This window comes from Silene latifolia, unplaced genomic scaffold, assembly GCF_048544455.1.
Source record: "Silene latifolia isolate original U9 population unplaced genomic scaffold, ASM4854445v1 scaffold_106, whole genome shotgun sequence".
NCBI lineage: Eukaryota > Viridiplantae > Streptophyta > Magnoliopsida > Caryophyllales > Caryophyllaceae > Silene > Silene latifolia.
The window spans coordinates 1703158-1720654 of record NW_027413125.1 but is presented as its reverse complement, the minus strand read 5'-3'; the positions used below and the strand labels follow the sequence as shown (position 1 = coordinate 1720654).

The window sequence follows — 17497 nt, the reverse complement described above, 5'->3', positions numbered from 1 at the left end:
ACATTAAGGAGTTTGAAAGACTAATTATGGTGTGTGACCTTGAGGAACGGGAGGAGATGCAAATCGCTCGATTCATTAAGGGTTTGAGTCCTTCATTGGCACAACGAGTTGAAGTTCAGAAGTTCCTTGATTTTAATGATGTGTGTAAGCTTGCTCTTAAGTTTGAAAAGCAGGACAAAGGAAGAAACCCCTGGTTGCTCGTGATGGTTCTAAGGGTGTTAATCCTTTTTATAAGTCAAGCGCTACATCATCGTTCAATAAGGAAGCCAAAAAGGAAGAACCCAAAGACAAAGGCAAAGGAGTTGCTACTGATTTTAAAAATATGGGTGCTAGGAGATGCTTTAAGTGCCAAGGTTATGGACACATCGCTAACGAATGTGCCCAAAAGAGAGCGCTTACGCTTCAAGAGTTAGGTGAGATTACTCCATGTTTCGTGGTGACAAATGAGACGGAGGTCAATTCTGACCAGAACGATGGAGATGAAGAAGATGATGAGGTTCACACTCATATTGTCGAACCGTCATATGACACTGATAAGGAGATGTTCGTGGTGAGAAACTTGCATATTCAATCCACACCAATTGAAATGGAGCAACGTGAGCAGATTTTCCATGCTCGTTGTAAGGTGCATGGTAAGACTTGCAATTTGATTATTGATAGTGGGTCTTGCACAAATGCGGTGGCTACTGAATTGGTGGATTCCTTTAAGCTTGAGACTCGTAATCACCATAAACCATATATGCTGCATTGGTTGAATGAAAACAGTGGGATTAAAGTCAAGAAACAAGCTTTACTTTCATTTGTTATGGGTCCCTATGAAGATGAAGTATGGTGTGACGTGTTACCCATGAGTGCGTGTCATATTCTATTGGGACGACCATGGCAGTTTGATAGAGAAGTTGTTTATGAAGGAAGGGATAACATTTACATTGTTAGTAAGGGTAAAAACAGATTCCACTTGAAACCCTTGTCACCTAACAAAGTAAAGAAGAAAAATGAGAATTTGTTTATGAATGCTAAAGAATTTGTTGAAGCATTAGAACAAGGGGAACAAGCTTATGTTCTTATGGTTCGAGATGTGGAAGAAGGAATTGGAGTTCATGACGAGACTGTCCAAATGTTGTTGAATGAGTTTGGTGATGTGTTCCCGGAAGAGTTGCCACTTGGATTACCTCCTAAGCGTGGCATAGAGCACCAAATTGATCTTATTCCAGGAGCTACACTTCCAAACAAACCAGCCTATCGATGCAATCCAGAAGAGGCTAAAGAATTGCAAAGACAAGTGCAAGAGTTGATTGATCGAGGCTATGTGCAAGAGAGTCTTAGTCCTTGTGCCGTACCTGCTCTTTTGGTACCCAAGAAGGATGGGACATGGCGTATGTGTATTGATAGCCGAGCGGTGAACAATATTACAATCAAATATCGCTTTCCTATGCCGAGGCTAGATGATATGCTTGATGAGTTGAATGGAGCTCGTGTGTTCTCGAAAATTGATCTTCGAAGTGGTTATCATCAAATGAGGATTCGAGAAGGTGACGAATGGAAAACAGCCTTCAAAACAAAGCAAGGGTTGTATGAGTGGCTTGTTATGCCATTTGGGTTATGCAATGCTCCTAGTTCTTTCATGCGGCTGATGAATGAGGTCCTAAGGCCATTCCTTAATAAGTTTGTTGTTGTTTATCTTGACGACATTCTTATTTACAGCAAAAATAAGGAGCAACACTTGGAACATTTGAAAAGGGTGTTTGAGAAGTTAAGAGAACAGAAACTTTATGGAAAGCTCGAGAAATGCATGTTCATGGTGCCTAGTGTGACCTTTCTTGGTTATATCGTTGGAGAAGAAGGGGTGAGCGTTGATCCTACAAAAGTGGAAGCAATTCAATCGTGGCCTATTCCTAAAACAACTACTGAAGTTAGAAGTTTTCATGGACTGGCTTCGTTCTATCGAAGGTTCATTCAGAATTTTAGCTCTATTGTTGCACCTATCACCGAGCTAACAAAGAAAGGAGAGTTTTTGTGGAATCCAAGTGCACAAAAGGCATTTGATGAGATCAAAGATAAGTTGTGTTCAACACCTATTCTAGCTTTGCCCAACTTTGACAAATTGTTCGAAGTTGAATGCGACGCTAGCGGAGTTGGAGTTGGAGCTGTTCTAATCCAAGAGAAACGGCCTATTGCATTCTTTAGTGAGAAATTGGGTGGAGCAAGGCTGAAGTATTCCACCTATGACAAGGAGTTCTATGCGATTGTGCGAGCACTGGATCATTGGGCTCATTATCTTCGCCCAAAACCATTTGTTCTGCATTCTGATCACGAGGCTCTAAAGCACATTCATGGACAGCAAAAGTTGAATGCAAGACATGCCAAATGGGTAGAGTTCCTACAATCCTTCACCTTTTCTTCAAAGTATAAAATGGGAAACTCTAATGTTGTGGCTGATGCGCTTTCGAGGAGGCATTGTTTGCTTGTTGCACTTGATGCGAGGTTACTTGGATTTGAGCAATTGAAAGAATTATACAAAGATGATCCTGATTTTTCAAATGAACTTATTAGTCCTACTAATTTGTTCTCGGTGCAAGAAGGATATTTGTTCAAAGGAAACAAGCTTTGTATTCCTAAGAGCTCAATTCGAGAGCTATTAGTTAGAGAAGCACATGGAGGAGCGTTGGCTGGACACTTTGGCGTCAATAAGACTTATGATATCCTTGGAGAGCACTTCTATTGGCCTAAGATGCTCAAGGATGTGCAAGATGTGATAGCAAGGTGTGCTACATGCCAAATATCGAAAAGTTCATTCACTAAGGGGCTTTACACTCCCTTACCAGTTCCTACACAACCATGGAACGAGGTAAGCATGGATTTTATTGTTGGGTTGCCGCGAACTCAAAGAGGTAAAGATTCAATCATGGTGGTGGTTGATCGATTCTCAAAAATGGCTCATTTCATACCATGTCACAAAACTGATGATGCTTCTAAGGTTGCTGAGTTGTATTACAAGGAAGTTGTTCGTCTACATGACATTCCTAAAACTATTGTTTCCGATCGAGACACTAAGTTTTTAAGCTACTTTTGGAAGACGTTGTGGCGTTTGGTTGGTACTAAGCTGTTATTTAGTACTTCTCACCATCCCCAAACTGATGGTCAAACGGAGGTGACAAATCGAACTCTTGGAAGTTTGTTACGAGGTTTAGTGAGTAAGAGCACAAAGGATTGGGATGTGAAGTTGGCACATGCTGAGTTTGCCTATAATCGTACACCGTCTATGACTACTGGCCGTGCACCATTCGAGATCGTTTATGGGATAAATCCTTATCTCCCTATTGATCTTATTCCTATTCCAAAGAAGGAGATGGTAAGTTTTGAAGCTAAGGAAAGACAAGCTGCATTCTTGCGTACTTGTGAGCAAATCAAAGCTCAAATTGAGAAGGCTAATGCAAGATACAAGGAGAAAGCTAATAAGCATCGAAAACAGCCCACATTCAAGGTGGGAGATCTTGTTTGGTTACATCTTCACAAGGAGAGGTTTCCCTCTAAGCGAAAGAACAAGTTAATGCCAAGGGACGATGGTCCATTTCGAGTGCTTGAACGCTACGGTGAAAGTGCTTACAAAATTGAACTCCCTGATGAATATGGTGGTGTAAGTGCTACTTTCAATATTGGTGATCTATCTCCATACTTGGATGATGAAAATTTGAGGACAAATTCTTTTGAAGAAGGAGAGAATGATGCGGGAGCAATGTCGAGCTCTAGCGCACTCTTACTTAACGCTGATCCGAGTCCTTATTTTGGCGCTAAAAGAAATGCGAGTTATGTCACAATGATAAGTTGGACATCGAGCACGAGCTGATCCGAGAAATGCGTCCAAGGAGTGCCGCCCAAGGAGAGTGCCGCCCAAGTTAAGAGGATGATTTTAGTCTTCCTCACCTAGTTTTCCTCACCTAGTTTTTACAAAAATCTAGCATATTTTTTCTATATAATTTTAAATAATGCCTTGGTGCCCAAGCATGCCTAGGAAATAGTTTTTAGCATTTAATGATGCCTTGGAGCCCAAGTACATCCTAGGCTATATAAGGGCCAAAATACCTCATTTGTAATCATCCAATTTTCAGAAATATAAACCCAAGTGTAGAGATTTTCTCTCAAACTTTGAATGCTTGCGAGTGTTCTTGTCTTCCTTGCGAGGTCGGCGCCATATTTCAACCTTGTTTACTGTGTGTTCTTGGTTGAAATATCCTTTGTTTCCCTCCTTGTTCCTGTGTGGTCTTGGTTGGAGATTTCAGTTTTAGTTGAGTTATCTTGCGAGGTTTCTTAGCTAATCCATATCCATTTTACTTTACATTTTCCGCTGCAATTTAAACTCATAAAACACCAAAAATATCACTCACAATACTTCACCAAATCAGGCCTTTTCGTGTCTAAGATTCACACCGATTTGGTACCCGGTTTTACATCATAACTCGTCGAGCATATCATCAAGCCTCGGAATTGGAAACCGATACTTGATAGTGATGTTGTTCACGGCTCGGCTATCGATGCACATTCGCCACGTCCCATCCTTCTTTGGGACAAGTAGTGTAGGGACGGCACATGGACTCATGCTTTCGCGTACATAGCCTCGTTCCATTAGCTCCTCGATTTGCCGCTGTAACTCCTTGGTCTCCATCGGATTGCACTGATAGGCAGGTTTGTTTGGCAAAGGAGCTCCGGGCAGGAGGTCGATTTGGTGTTCGATCCCACGAATAGGTGGTAACCCAGCGGGTAATTCTTCGGGGAAAACATCCTTGAATTCTTCCAAGAGCGAGGTTAATCGTCCATCCTTACTTTCGTTGCTAGGAGTCTCATTGCCCACCATTAGGTAAACCTGGTTGCCATTGATAATGGCCTCGTCCACCTCTTTCTCACTAGCAAGCATGGTCATGCTGGTGGTCGTCCCACGCTTGGCACTCATAGAACGTACTTCACCTGGCGCCATTGGTTTTAAGACAATTCTTTTTCCCTTACTTACCAACTCGTACTCGTTGCTTCGACCGCGATGCACCACATCCCGGTCATACTGCCAAGGTCGTCCTAATAGGACATGACATGCATCCATTGGTACAACATCGCATAGGATGTCGTCGTTGTAAGATCCCATGGTCAGTGCCACCCTCACTTGCTTAGTGATTTTCACCTTATTCTCGTCATCCAACCAATGCAGGGCGTATGGTTTTGGGTGAGGGATCGTGGGTAGTTTTAATTTCTCCACCATTTCTGTTGAGGCCACGTTGGTGCAACTGCCTCCGTCAATGATTAGGCTACACCATTTGTCCTTCACTTGGCATTTGGTGTGGAATATTTGACTTCGTTGCTCCGTTTCAATGGGCGACGTTTGAGCTTGCAGGGTTCGGAGAACCAAATTGCAATCATAACTAGGAGCGACGTAATCTTCGGCGTTCCCGGCGGTTGCCTCTTCCTCATCTCCTTCTAAATTAAAAATACCCTCGCTTCTTTCCTCCTCTTGAAATGTACCTCATCACGACATTCCACGGCCTCTCTTAGTGTGATGGTTCGTTGATTCGGGCACGCATTTTTGAAATGTCCAAACCCTTGACATTTAAAACACCGAATCTGCATGTAGCTATTCTCCTTTGAGGCGGGCGGTTTGATAGCAGCACTGGAGGTAGGAGTCGTCTTGGGATCGGTGGTATTTCCCGTGGTGCTTGTCCTTGAGTTGTTCTCATTTTTCCAAGTCCGGCTATTCTCACCATAGGTGGTTGCCACCTTCGTCTTTCCTTGTGCCTCCACTTTGAGACACATACTACACAAGGTATCGAAATATGAGTAATTCTGTAACTCGACAACATGGGCGATGTTGCGGTTTAGACCTGGTAGGAATCGCGCCATTCTTATGTCCTCATCCTCCACCAAGTCTCCCATTAAGGCTAGGTTTGTAAATTCGTTAATGTATTCCAGGACACTTAGCCTTCCTTGGGTAAGATCGGTGATCTTACGATAGGTTGTGAGCCTATGTGTGGCGGGTACATATCTTTTCCGTAATTTGAGTTTAAGCACGTGCCATGATGTTATCTTTGCCTTTCCTAATCGAACTCTTCTGGTCTTAAGGCTTTCATACCATAACGAAGCCCCATTTCTTAATTTCAAAATGGCGTACTTGCAAAGATCGTTCATCATCGAGTCCCTTAAAATCAAACATCCGATCTATTTGTCTTTCCCATTCAAGGTAAGACTCGGGATCCATGCCTCCTGTGAACTCGGGTAGTTCACTCATTTTGAACTCGTCAATGACTCGTTCACGTCTTGGCTGCCATTTGGGATCGTGTTCTTGTAAATTCTTTAGGGCCTTTTGAAGATCCTTGAGAAAGTTGGGATCGTCGAAGTTCATGTTTGGTGATTGGTTTTTTGATTTTTTCGAAAAGAAAGATGTGTGTTTTTTTTTTTTTGTCAGTGAACAGTACCGTGAACAGTGTTTTTGTGCTTTTTTGTTTTTTTTTTTTCGGTTCAATTCGTGCCTTCAAGATCCAATCGATTAAACCTCAACTACCTCGCCGAGTTTAATCTTTGAATACCAAGCGCGTCGGATATTCAACTATCAACTGATTGGGACCTCCTTAGGACCGTCTTGATTTTTTTGGGGTGATCAAGAGCCGAAGCTCTGATACCATTTGATGCGTATACGTAGCGGAAGACTTAATTGTTTTGTTTTTGGGTTTTTGTTGTGCAAAAGATAAAGGATATTTGTTTCGATTCCTTGAGAAGAGATCGAAAACAATGGGATATTTGGTATCACTAGACCTATAGTGATAACAATGGGGAATTACTCGAAACGCGTCAAGCAATTCAACTCAAACTGTGGAGCACGTCCTTAATTTAAGGCAAGACTCGAAATCATCGACTCTTTGAAAAAGATTGAAACCAACAAGTTTCTCTCTCTAAAATAATTTTACTTCAACTTTGGATGATTACAAATGAGGGAGGCTAGGTCCTTATATAGGACAAAAGCCTTGGCCTCCAAGTAAAACATTAAATGCTAGTTTGTAAGTTCTAGGATGATTAGATGCATAGAACTTACAACTTAGACTCTTTTGTCAAATCTTATTCAAACTATGTTGAAGAATGCAAAAATATAAACTAGGATTCTTCTCCCTTGGTGCCGCCACATTCGGCCCTCTCCCCTTGCTCCCATTTGATTTTTCTTTTGTTCCCACACGGCATCAAGGGGTGTACGGGTCTCGAGCTTCAACCGCACATAATACCTCTCTTTTACGCAAACCCATCCAATTTTCATGCATAAGAAATGTATTATTTGGGCCTGGTTTTGATGGGTGCTCTATGTCGAGCACAACTTCTTCCATGGGGTCCATATCCGCGTCATGAACAAGGACAAATGGTTCACACAACGAGTCACATGGACTAATGAACAAGTACAATTGTTTAACACAAGGAGTCACAAGGACTAATGAACAAGGACAAATGGTTCACACAACGAGTCAATTGGACTAATGAACAATTACAATTGTTTAACACAACGACGCACAATGTAACACCCCGATTTATAAAGGAGCCTGTAGCAAGACATTCCCTAATAAACCGGACTGTTACCATCTCGGTTTCCCGAGGTAGTGAATAACAAATTAAACTCCAAGGCAAATTACATAATTTCTTTAACTTAACTTTTTTACAAAACCTCATTTACATCAAATTACAAAGAACTAACATAAATAAAAGTGAAAGTCTTCTAAATGATGTTCTAGCTACTAAGTCTTCTGATCCAGTGTCTCACGCCCATGAAGCTCCCATCCTATCTCATAAACCTGTCAAGTCTGCTCCCCAATATTTGGATCGTCACAGGTGTTCACGAAGACACAGGGTCAACCACGAGGTTGAGTAGGGAATACAATGAAACAACAAAATATGATATGCATGCTCCTCCGTCACCTCCACCTCCATCTCAACTCATATCTCATAACCCGAACGCCCACCATACCGATCCCCGGACTATCAATCGACCGTCGTCGATATACCACCGCAACAGGTTATCCAGGGCAGGTCCTGCAGAACCCGCCTGGGCCTTATCACAACATCACAACGTATCACAACCTCGTCACCACCACACTATCCTCCAACTCCAATGCACATGAAATGCTTAACAGTAAACAATGCAATGCAATATGTATACCATTGAACTGATCAATTATAAAATCATGCCAGCTACAAAATGTTGTGATAGCATACTCAATACGATCAACTCGATCAATCACAATCCAGTATATGAGTCATAGCATAAAGCAACAACCACGAAATAAGTAAACGTTCACAACTTGGTCATACGAAACACAACAAATCAACACCATTCAACAACAACGATAATAAGTCAAGTGTATTTCCCTACCTTTTCGCAATCCAAGCACGCACAAGCAATCAATTATGATCCTTCACATATCCATCACCTACATAACATAATTATGTATAATTACCACCTACTCAGTCAATTAATCATTCACATAACCTAGACTCATCGTAATTTAGTAGGAATATCAACTTAAGGAACAAACACGACTTTCCCCGATTTTCCCGCACATGGCGTACTCGGTAAAAATGAATAACTAATTCTAGAAAATTCGAATTGATGCAAGGCCAATTGAATTGGAACCCCATGAGTCTTAGCTACAAATTATATCTAAACGTGTTTTTCTCAAATTCCAAACTTATCGAGGGTTTTCAGACTGATTTCCAAAAACTGACAGAAACCGTCGCATAAAAAGTATTGATTCATAAAACGAGTTTGACAAATGATTTTTAAGTAAAACCAACGCCTAACTCATCTAAACTCTTTAAATGAAATATATGAAAACGATCCAGCACCAATTCAATACTAAATTATGTTTTAGAAGTAATCTTTCAGCCTCTACTGATTCGCGGACTATTTAGATAGACGTTCACAAATAATTTCTTCAGGAAAAACTACACGGTGAAATGCTACCAATTTTTACAGGCATAAACTAGGCTTGGAATAAGCATGAGTCTCTTCTTTAACGTTTTGCATCCCACGAATTTAAGATAGGTAAAACACTCAAACAACACAGACCAACGAATCTGTAAATTGCTGTAACTATTCTATTCATTTATCTCATACAATTTATAATCAAAACCCCCAAACCAATTTCTAGGGTTACAAAAATTATTCCACTACTACTATAATTATGCTAATAATTGAATAAAGAGGTAATAGGATAGTCTACTTACGAAATAGGATGAGAATAGGCCGAGAAATCGCCTCGCAATGCCTCACGCGCTCCTTCACACACGGCTCCCTCTTCTCTCTTTTCTCTCTTTTCTCATGGTTAAAGTGAATATGGTGATAGGGAGATTAGGGTTTGGTTAGATGAGTTATACATATAGGATAGGTCCTATTAAGACGATACGGGGCTAGCCTAGTTAGATTAATTAAAACCCGAGTCACATACTTACCCGAGTCACAAATACACTACACGACCCAGCTGGTAACTCGGCCTAATATAATATCATATTAAAATATCGGGTATTACAGTCTACCCTCCTTAAAAGAAACTTCGTCCCGAAGTTTACCCTCTCTACCAACCAACGCAAACGAATTATGAAACGCATATACAAAAGTATGTAAGGCACCCACCAAATTGAATATTAAACGCAGTATTACATTCCACCATCCTTAAAATAAACCTCGTCCCCGAAGTTTAACCATAACAGAAACACATCATGTAACACTCAAACATAACCCACACAACGCATAACCAATATATATCCAAACTGAGAAATCACACATGAAAGTATAAAGATTTTACAATCCTACCCTCCTTAAACATGGTTACGTCCCCGTAACCTTCATTATTATAACAAAAGTTCTCAAACTACTGCTAACAACTGAAAGAGGATAAAAGATTTACAACTCATGCTCAAGTTAACTAATCCCTACTAAAGACAATCAATATACAAGCTCTCTCAAGGAAGCTACAGTTACTGCTGCTACAGCACATCGCCACGGATCGGAGCAAAAGCCACGTTGAATAACTTAAGACATTTCAGTATTAATCTAAACACTCTTCATATCAATCAATACATGCAATAATATTCACAGGATCTGCTTGTCAATCTAATTTATACATTACTACTCAGGTTACAAAGATGAAGATGCTTAGGTGCTCACATATGGTTCATGTCAAATAGCATATTTTCCAAGAAATATTGGTAACATTTATTCATGTGAATAATCAAATTATGAATGGAACAATGCTTTACAAGGTTACCAGTAAAAATCATTAGTAATTATTCATTTCACTAATCATTGTAATCTCATACCTTAGAAACATAGGGAATCAATCAACATAAGAAAAGAATTAGGGTCAAAACTTAATAAATCGATTTATGAGAATTTGTAACCTAATAGGTCCAGTCTGACTTTCCTTTACATAACTGTACCGATTTAGGTCAAGACACAGAATCACCCATAAAATGAAGACAACCAGTTTCGCAGCACTTATCGTCCTAGAAATATCTTTGATCCTCGTAACAAAGGGTTGGGATTTATTCACGAATGACGAATGCACATTGATTGGCAAATTTTACAAGCTTATTGGTCGAGTCAGTCAAGCAAGTAAACAGCGATATTGGAAAGTTAACATACAAGACTTGTTAGGTTCATATACCTATTATTAGACTCTTCTAATAGTGAACTAATTAACTTATTAATTATTTGTTCTTTAGATCTAGTGCATGCATAACAAAATGAAAGATTTATAAGAAAAACAATGTTCCTTACATTGTTGGTTGGTTCGAAAATTTGGGCACAAGTAAGGTCACCTTCCTTCACTTGTTCTTGAGCTTATAATGATGGATGATCCTCCTAAGACTCCAAGTTTAGAAGCCACTCCAATAAATTGCGCCCAAGATGAATCCCAAAAATCTCTACTAATATTAACTAGATATGTAGTAGAAATATTACCTTAATAATACTAATATTCTTATATTACTACTTCTAGTAATAGATTTTGTGTATTAGTATTTATTGAGAGCTTTTATAAATTTTGCATGTGAGAAAGCTAGAGAGATATATCCATTTACAAGCAAAAACAAGTAGTGATAAAATGAGCAACCAAATGCCCATTTTATCAAGCCAAAACCGGTGGCCTTGGGACAAAAGAGGAATCTTTTGTCTTTTGTTTTTACTCTTTGTTTGTGTAGGTAGTGTGTAGGGTTTAAGCTTTGTAAGATATGTCATGGATAAGTCACTATCACACATTGTTATAACAAAAAGAACAAGACAAAACAAGAGCATCTCTTGCTCTTATTTGGCCGAAATAATGGACCCTTTATGGTCTATTTTTGCCTTTTGTCATTTGTCCCACAAATGCTTATAAGTCATATGTTCAACTATCTTACATTTTTAATTATTAATGTAATCATTTAACACTTAAATATTCCAATTAATAATATAATATACACTCCACTTTTTGAGTAGTATACTACCATTATATCAATATATAATGGGTCCCATAATTACTAGTTAGTTAAAATTACAACTTCTTGTAACTTTAAATAATTAATTACCTCTACCTCAAAACTTATATTAATATCTCAACTAATTTAGTAATATAACACTTAATTACTAAATTTAATCTTTATTTAATCACATTAAAATAAGACGCAAAATTGCACTCCCATAATTAAGGAATTAATTAATTCGTATCGCATACAATTAATTAAATATCTATTTGGGCCTCATCCTATAGGTGTGACCTAAAGGGATCAATCCACCACCACCGTCACACGACAAGAATGTCAAACTTTAGTTAGCCAATCATTACCGATTAATGACGGTCATCGTATAAAGAATCATCCCTCACGTATTCTTAATTTGAGATTTAATTATGATATTTAAATCATGTGATCGCACTATTGTTGAGGACACATTTCCCAACAATCTCCCACTTGTCCTCGACAAGTGTGCGTCACCAATTCTCTTGTCCTATTACAATCTCCCACTCAATGCAAGGTGTCTTGAAGTCGTACTTACATTTGATCATATCTTGAGTGGTTTTCTCGATCCGAGATTAACGTCTGACCGGAATTATCTATCAAAGATACCTTCCGAGCGTGGCCACGCATTTCCAGTTAACTACTCCTCGAGTGGCCTTGAGATTTCAAACAACCCTGACAAGGGGTGGACAATTCCTATCGCCCTATTCCCTTCGTTCAGCCACAGTCCATCATAACCCAAAATATACCCAGTTTGACCTCATTTACGAAATCGTAGAGTATAAATCAAAGCTAATCGGAAGTTGTGCCAACTTGGGCGAATGTTAATCGATCTCTAGTCAAAAGAATTGACTCATAAGAATACTATAGTAGCTCTTGCCACGACCAGGCTTCATGAATTACCAGAACTCTATAAGCGGTCACTGCCCGACAGATTGTCCCATACAGTCTGCCTATGTGATCGACTAGTCATCCCATATGACTCCATGACACTTGAACTTGCCATCAATCGCATCACACTCTAATCACTTCGAGACGTCACCTCATATAAGTAACTAGGGGCGTATACCATGTCAATCCAGTTCACTTTAATGGGGTTCAATTTGTCTCTACAACCCATTCAGATACGACAAGGTAGCGGGTGAGTTTAATAAAACTCAAACGATAAATGTGATTATCACATATGAATAGTCAATACACTATTACTACTTCATATTCTATAATCTTTAGTGTATTATAACACTAGTTAAAATGCAATACAAGCTTGGAAAGCAGATATACCCGATATCTATAAATTCCCACTTTATCAATCGCTATTTCCTTCTATTCAATGTCATCTCTTAATGACATGAATTTCTCTAAGTATATGTCTAGATTTCATACTAGACATGAGCTCTTTAACTTGAAAGAAGCTCCTAATGTTATCGCATAACATGTGAAAAAGTCATTTGTAGAGAGATTCACCCTTAATCCCTACGTTGACTATTTTATCACAACTTACTTAGATTCCTTTTGTAGAATTTGCAATGTGCGAAACTAAAACACATTTCTTAGTTTCTTACTCCTTTGTCAATAACATTAGCTTAGGATTTCATCAAATCCTTTTAAGCTTGGAAACTAAAGTTGGTGCAACCCTTCAACACCTTAACTTAGTTTATCGTCCAAACATGTGTACAAGTTATCAATTGTACTTTAAGGCTTTCACAAGCCCATCTTATGAATTAACTTATTATTGACTTATCATGCACCTAGCATATGGTACATCACAGCACGTGCGTCTGTAGGCATACATGATCATTCTAATGGCGGAAACATTAGAAATCGATTTCATGTAATCAACACAACTTAATGGGTTCAGTGAACGACTATGATTCCATCATAGTAATTCCACTTTCATCATCATGAATAAGCCATTCAACTTTGTTGATGTTACAACTGATACGAAAGATCTTATCCTCATAAGACTCTCAACTCTATGCCAATATACTCTCACATAGATTCGGTAATCTAAAGTATATTGTACCTTTTCCTAGTCTCCCAATCACTCTTGCCAGAAGAGAGCATTGGTACATTATTCTCAACAATTAATATGTTATCAACATATAAGACATGGAAAAATAATTCTAGCTCCCACTTAACTTCATGTATATCATGATTGCTTCAATCATGTGAATGAAACAATTCACTATAATCACATGAACGAAAAGTATAATCCTTTAAAGCTTGCTTAAGACCATTCTAGGGTCACTTAAGAAAGCTACGCATAATATGTTAGGATTCTTAGGTCTTCATCTAAGATTTTGTGTTTCAAACACTTCCTTCTCTAAATTCCCATTTTAGAAAAGCGAATTTAATTTGCCATTTATCATTAAAATGAAATGCGGCAATTCCTAACACAATTTATCTTGATCAACATCTTCATGTAAATCTTATGCATTTGAGTACTCTAAAGCTCTATTTCCCTTTAAAGAGACCCTCACTTTAAAGTAAATCTACTCATGAGTAACAATTTTCGGATTGTAATGCTTCGGCTCGTATATATAACAAGGTCATGATATATATATAACAAGGTCATGATACTATCACTTTCACAAAGTAATATTTTTTAAACAATAAGACATGTGCGATAGACTCCCACTGAACTATGGTCTCATACTATCTTCATAGATAATAGTTCAATACCAACTCCCACTCTATTAATTCAATTACTTTCACAAAGTAACATTTCAACTATAAGAGGTGTTTGTGACGATACAATCTTCTCCCACTCTATCTCTCAGAAATACATCTATCTTCTTGAGAGATAGTTTTGTGAGACACAAACATATATATTTTAACGGAGTTTAGCTTTCAAAAGGCCATCCTAACATGGCAGCTTGATAATATACGAGTCTTATCCATGTCATCTGTTTGATAGACTCTCTATTCTAGGTATCTCATGGTTGACCATCCAATTAGAATTACTTGTCCGTTTTGGATTGCAAATTCCCAAAATTGAGTTCATCAACTCAAACCGACTCATATTAGTTTGATCTTATGGGTAGTGATACAAGGTCATAACCCATCTTTAATAAATCAATTTATTACTTAGATCTTTGCCACTACGATTGGGTCGTAATGCTTAGAACTTTATTCAATTGGTTCTCTACGTCATTTTAGAAATTTCTCAAATCTCTCAAATGCTTCACCTTTTATTTGATTAAGTAAATATACCCTTATCTACTTGAATCATTGGTAAAATTGACGAAGTAGTCATAAATTCCCCTTGCGGTGATGCTCATTAGAACACATACATCGGCATGTATTAGTCTCAACAAATCACTTGCTTGTGTCCCTTTACCACTAAAGGAAGTACAAATTATATTGCAAAGGAGACAAGATTCACATATTCCATATGATTGAAAATCAAATGGTCCAATAATTCTAGTCAACACTAGCATTTAATGCGTTTCTCATTTACGTAACCTAATTGAAAAATCAAATGTACAAATCATTTAGATTACCAATTATGAGTCTTTTGGTGCGTATTATGTAGATATTTTTACATGATTTGGAACTGTCTAAAACTTGTGTATCATAAAGATAAGTGTCATGGCTCACATCCATGTCTATATTCAATAAAATACAACAATTGTCTTTGAAGACAAAATATAAATTCTTTCATGTCTCACATAGAAATGGAAATAATGTTTTTAGACTAAGTGGGAACATAATAACAATTATGTAAATCATAACTCAAAGCTATTAGCAAAAACAAGTATATAAATTTCTCTTGAAGTGGCGGCTACCCGAGCTCCCTTTCATTATCGCAAATTCATATCACTCTTGTTTAGCTTTTCCACATTTCCAAGTCCCACTTGGAGTAACAAGTCCAACTTTGATATCTTCCAAATACTTGTGGCAAATATGCTTCCATTGGCCCATGACATAATGATATTCATGGTAGGATTGGATACCCATCTTGGTTTTGTGGTAGTCTCACTATCAACTTCCAATTCACAATCGGATTTGGGTTTCTTTACTTTTCTTTGCTTTTCCTTTATTAATACCTAATACTCCTTTCATTTGCAAGGACACTCTTGCTAGAACTCCCACTTAATTTGATATTTCTCCTTGTTTCATCAAACAAGGACATCTTGGAATCTGTAAGATTCCCCTCATATGATCCTCTTACCTGAGAGGTAGGCATGAGTATGTGAATGGGATGTGAAGAAGTAGTAAAAAGACAAAGATTTCCATCCTCACTAATGCCAACGCGTAATTCTTTAATCGTATCATTGTCATAATCGGAGCATTTTTCATCGTATGTTTGGAGCTATGAATTAAGGTGATTGGTGTAGGAGTATAAGATGAATTCATTGCGAATAATTAACTACAAAAACGGAAATGAAGGAAATAATTAACATCTATCGTTTTAATAATACTCGTAAATTTAACTACAAGTATTGCATTTATATAGTGACCTCCACCCAACTACATAAATGATTCCGAGATCCAAATTCATATCAACTCGGGCACGGTGAGCCGATTCATCCCTTATTAATATAACTCGGTGGATTAACTTTTTAATCGATTCTACTTTTAGAACTCTCGGTCGATAAAAATTACTCTAATTCTCATCTTTAGCCCGGAACACATGCGACTACGGTCAACAATACTTCCGTTGAGCTCAATCCAAATTTCGATGTAATAACATTTTATTACCCCACTTCGCCAACGTAACAAGGTTTGTATTACGGTGAAGCCGGATTAACTCCCTCATGAAATTGGTACTTCATGGGTTTCTACTATTTGGTAAGGCTTTGTCTCAATTTTTTAATATGTGAGAGGTCTTGTCAATTTATTATCTATCACGTTTTAAGTGAACTAAAGCGGTGAACTACGATAATTATAATTGACACGGTCGATGACTCGATTAGATATGCATGTGTTGTTATGGCGATTTGGCAATGCATGCAACATATTAAAAGAAATGCAAAGCAATAAATGAAATTCTTAGTATGGCCTTCCTAAAAATAGAAAATCAAATAATCTATTACATATTCGGAAACCAACTCCTTTGGTCCCTTGAATCTTCAAATGGCACGCCTCCCAAGACACCGTCTTTGTCGGATCACCTTTCCGAATGGCACCGTCTTTGAAGATGCTCCATGATTACAAATAATAATAAAAAATACAAAACTATTCTTATTATACATTTGTAAAATGGAAAAACTAATGAAATAAAAATAAAAGTGATACGAGATCACATTAAATTACAACCGAATCAATATTCCCTTTCATTACGGGTAATATTAATTAAAACTAAGGCCATACTAAGATAAAATTACATAATTCAAAATTCAAAATTATATAAATAAAAGACATTCAACAATTGAAATATGCAGCATTATAATATGTACCTATCATGCAAAATCATGTGCCAAATCGCCCTATTTAACTTATGTCGTACATATAACCCGGTTTCATGGAAATGCGTGATAATAACCTTTTAAAATCACTAATTAACACTTAAATCACATCTAAGCTCAAGTTAATTATCCTAACACATTTTAGGACTCAAAAATCAGTCATCACTTAATTTTCGACAATGATTCAACTTGATTTAATTTTATGCTCATTTTTGACCTTAAAATCATTATTTATATGAAATAAATCCAAATTAAATCATAAAAGTTTCAAAATTTGAATTTTAAATTTTTGAACATTCTGGAATAATTCCATGACACTCATAATGTCAAAAATCATGGTTAAAATTTTCGAATTAATTTTGAGAAAATATAGTTGCATTTTTATCGTTTTTATCTCATAAAATGTATAAAGTATACGAAAATTAAGCCAATAATTTTTACAACTTTAGATCTGATTAGTGGGATATTAATGCAACTTAAAATAATTTTCTCAAGCCATGCAATACGTTTTAGCTAATTTTTGCTAAAATAGTCACTATTTATGCCATTTTTACTCAAAAATCCATAAATCATGC

General features: G+C 37.5%; 1 protein-coding gene across 1 annotated transcript; it reads right to left on the bottom strand.

The window, feature by feature from the left end:
* Nucleotides 1-4450: 4450 nt before the first annotated feature.
* LOC141637412 (uncharacterized) lies at nt 4451-5248 on the bottom strand. Its single transcript, XM_074446895.1, has one exon. The coding sequence runs from the start codon at nt 5246-5248 to the stop codon at nt 4451-4453; it is 798 nt and encodes a 265-aa protein (XP_074302996.1).
* Nucleotides 5249-17497: the final 12249 nt, after the last annotated feature.

What these genes read in the sequence shown, in the direction of transcription:
- LOC141637412 (XM_074446895.1), bottom strand. Translation starts at nt 5,248, where the DNA reads ATGGTGGAGAAATTAAAACTACCCACGATCCCTCACCCAAAACCATAC.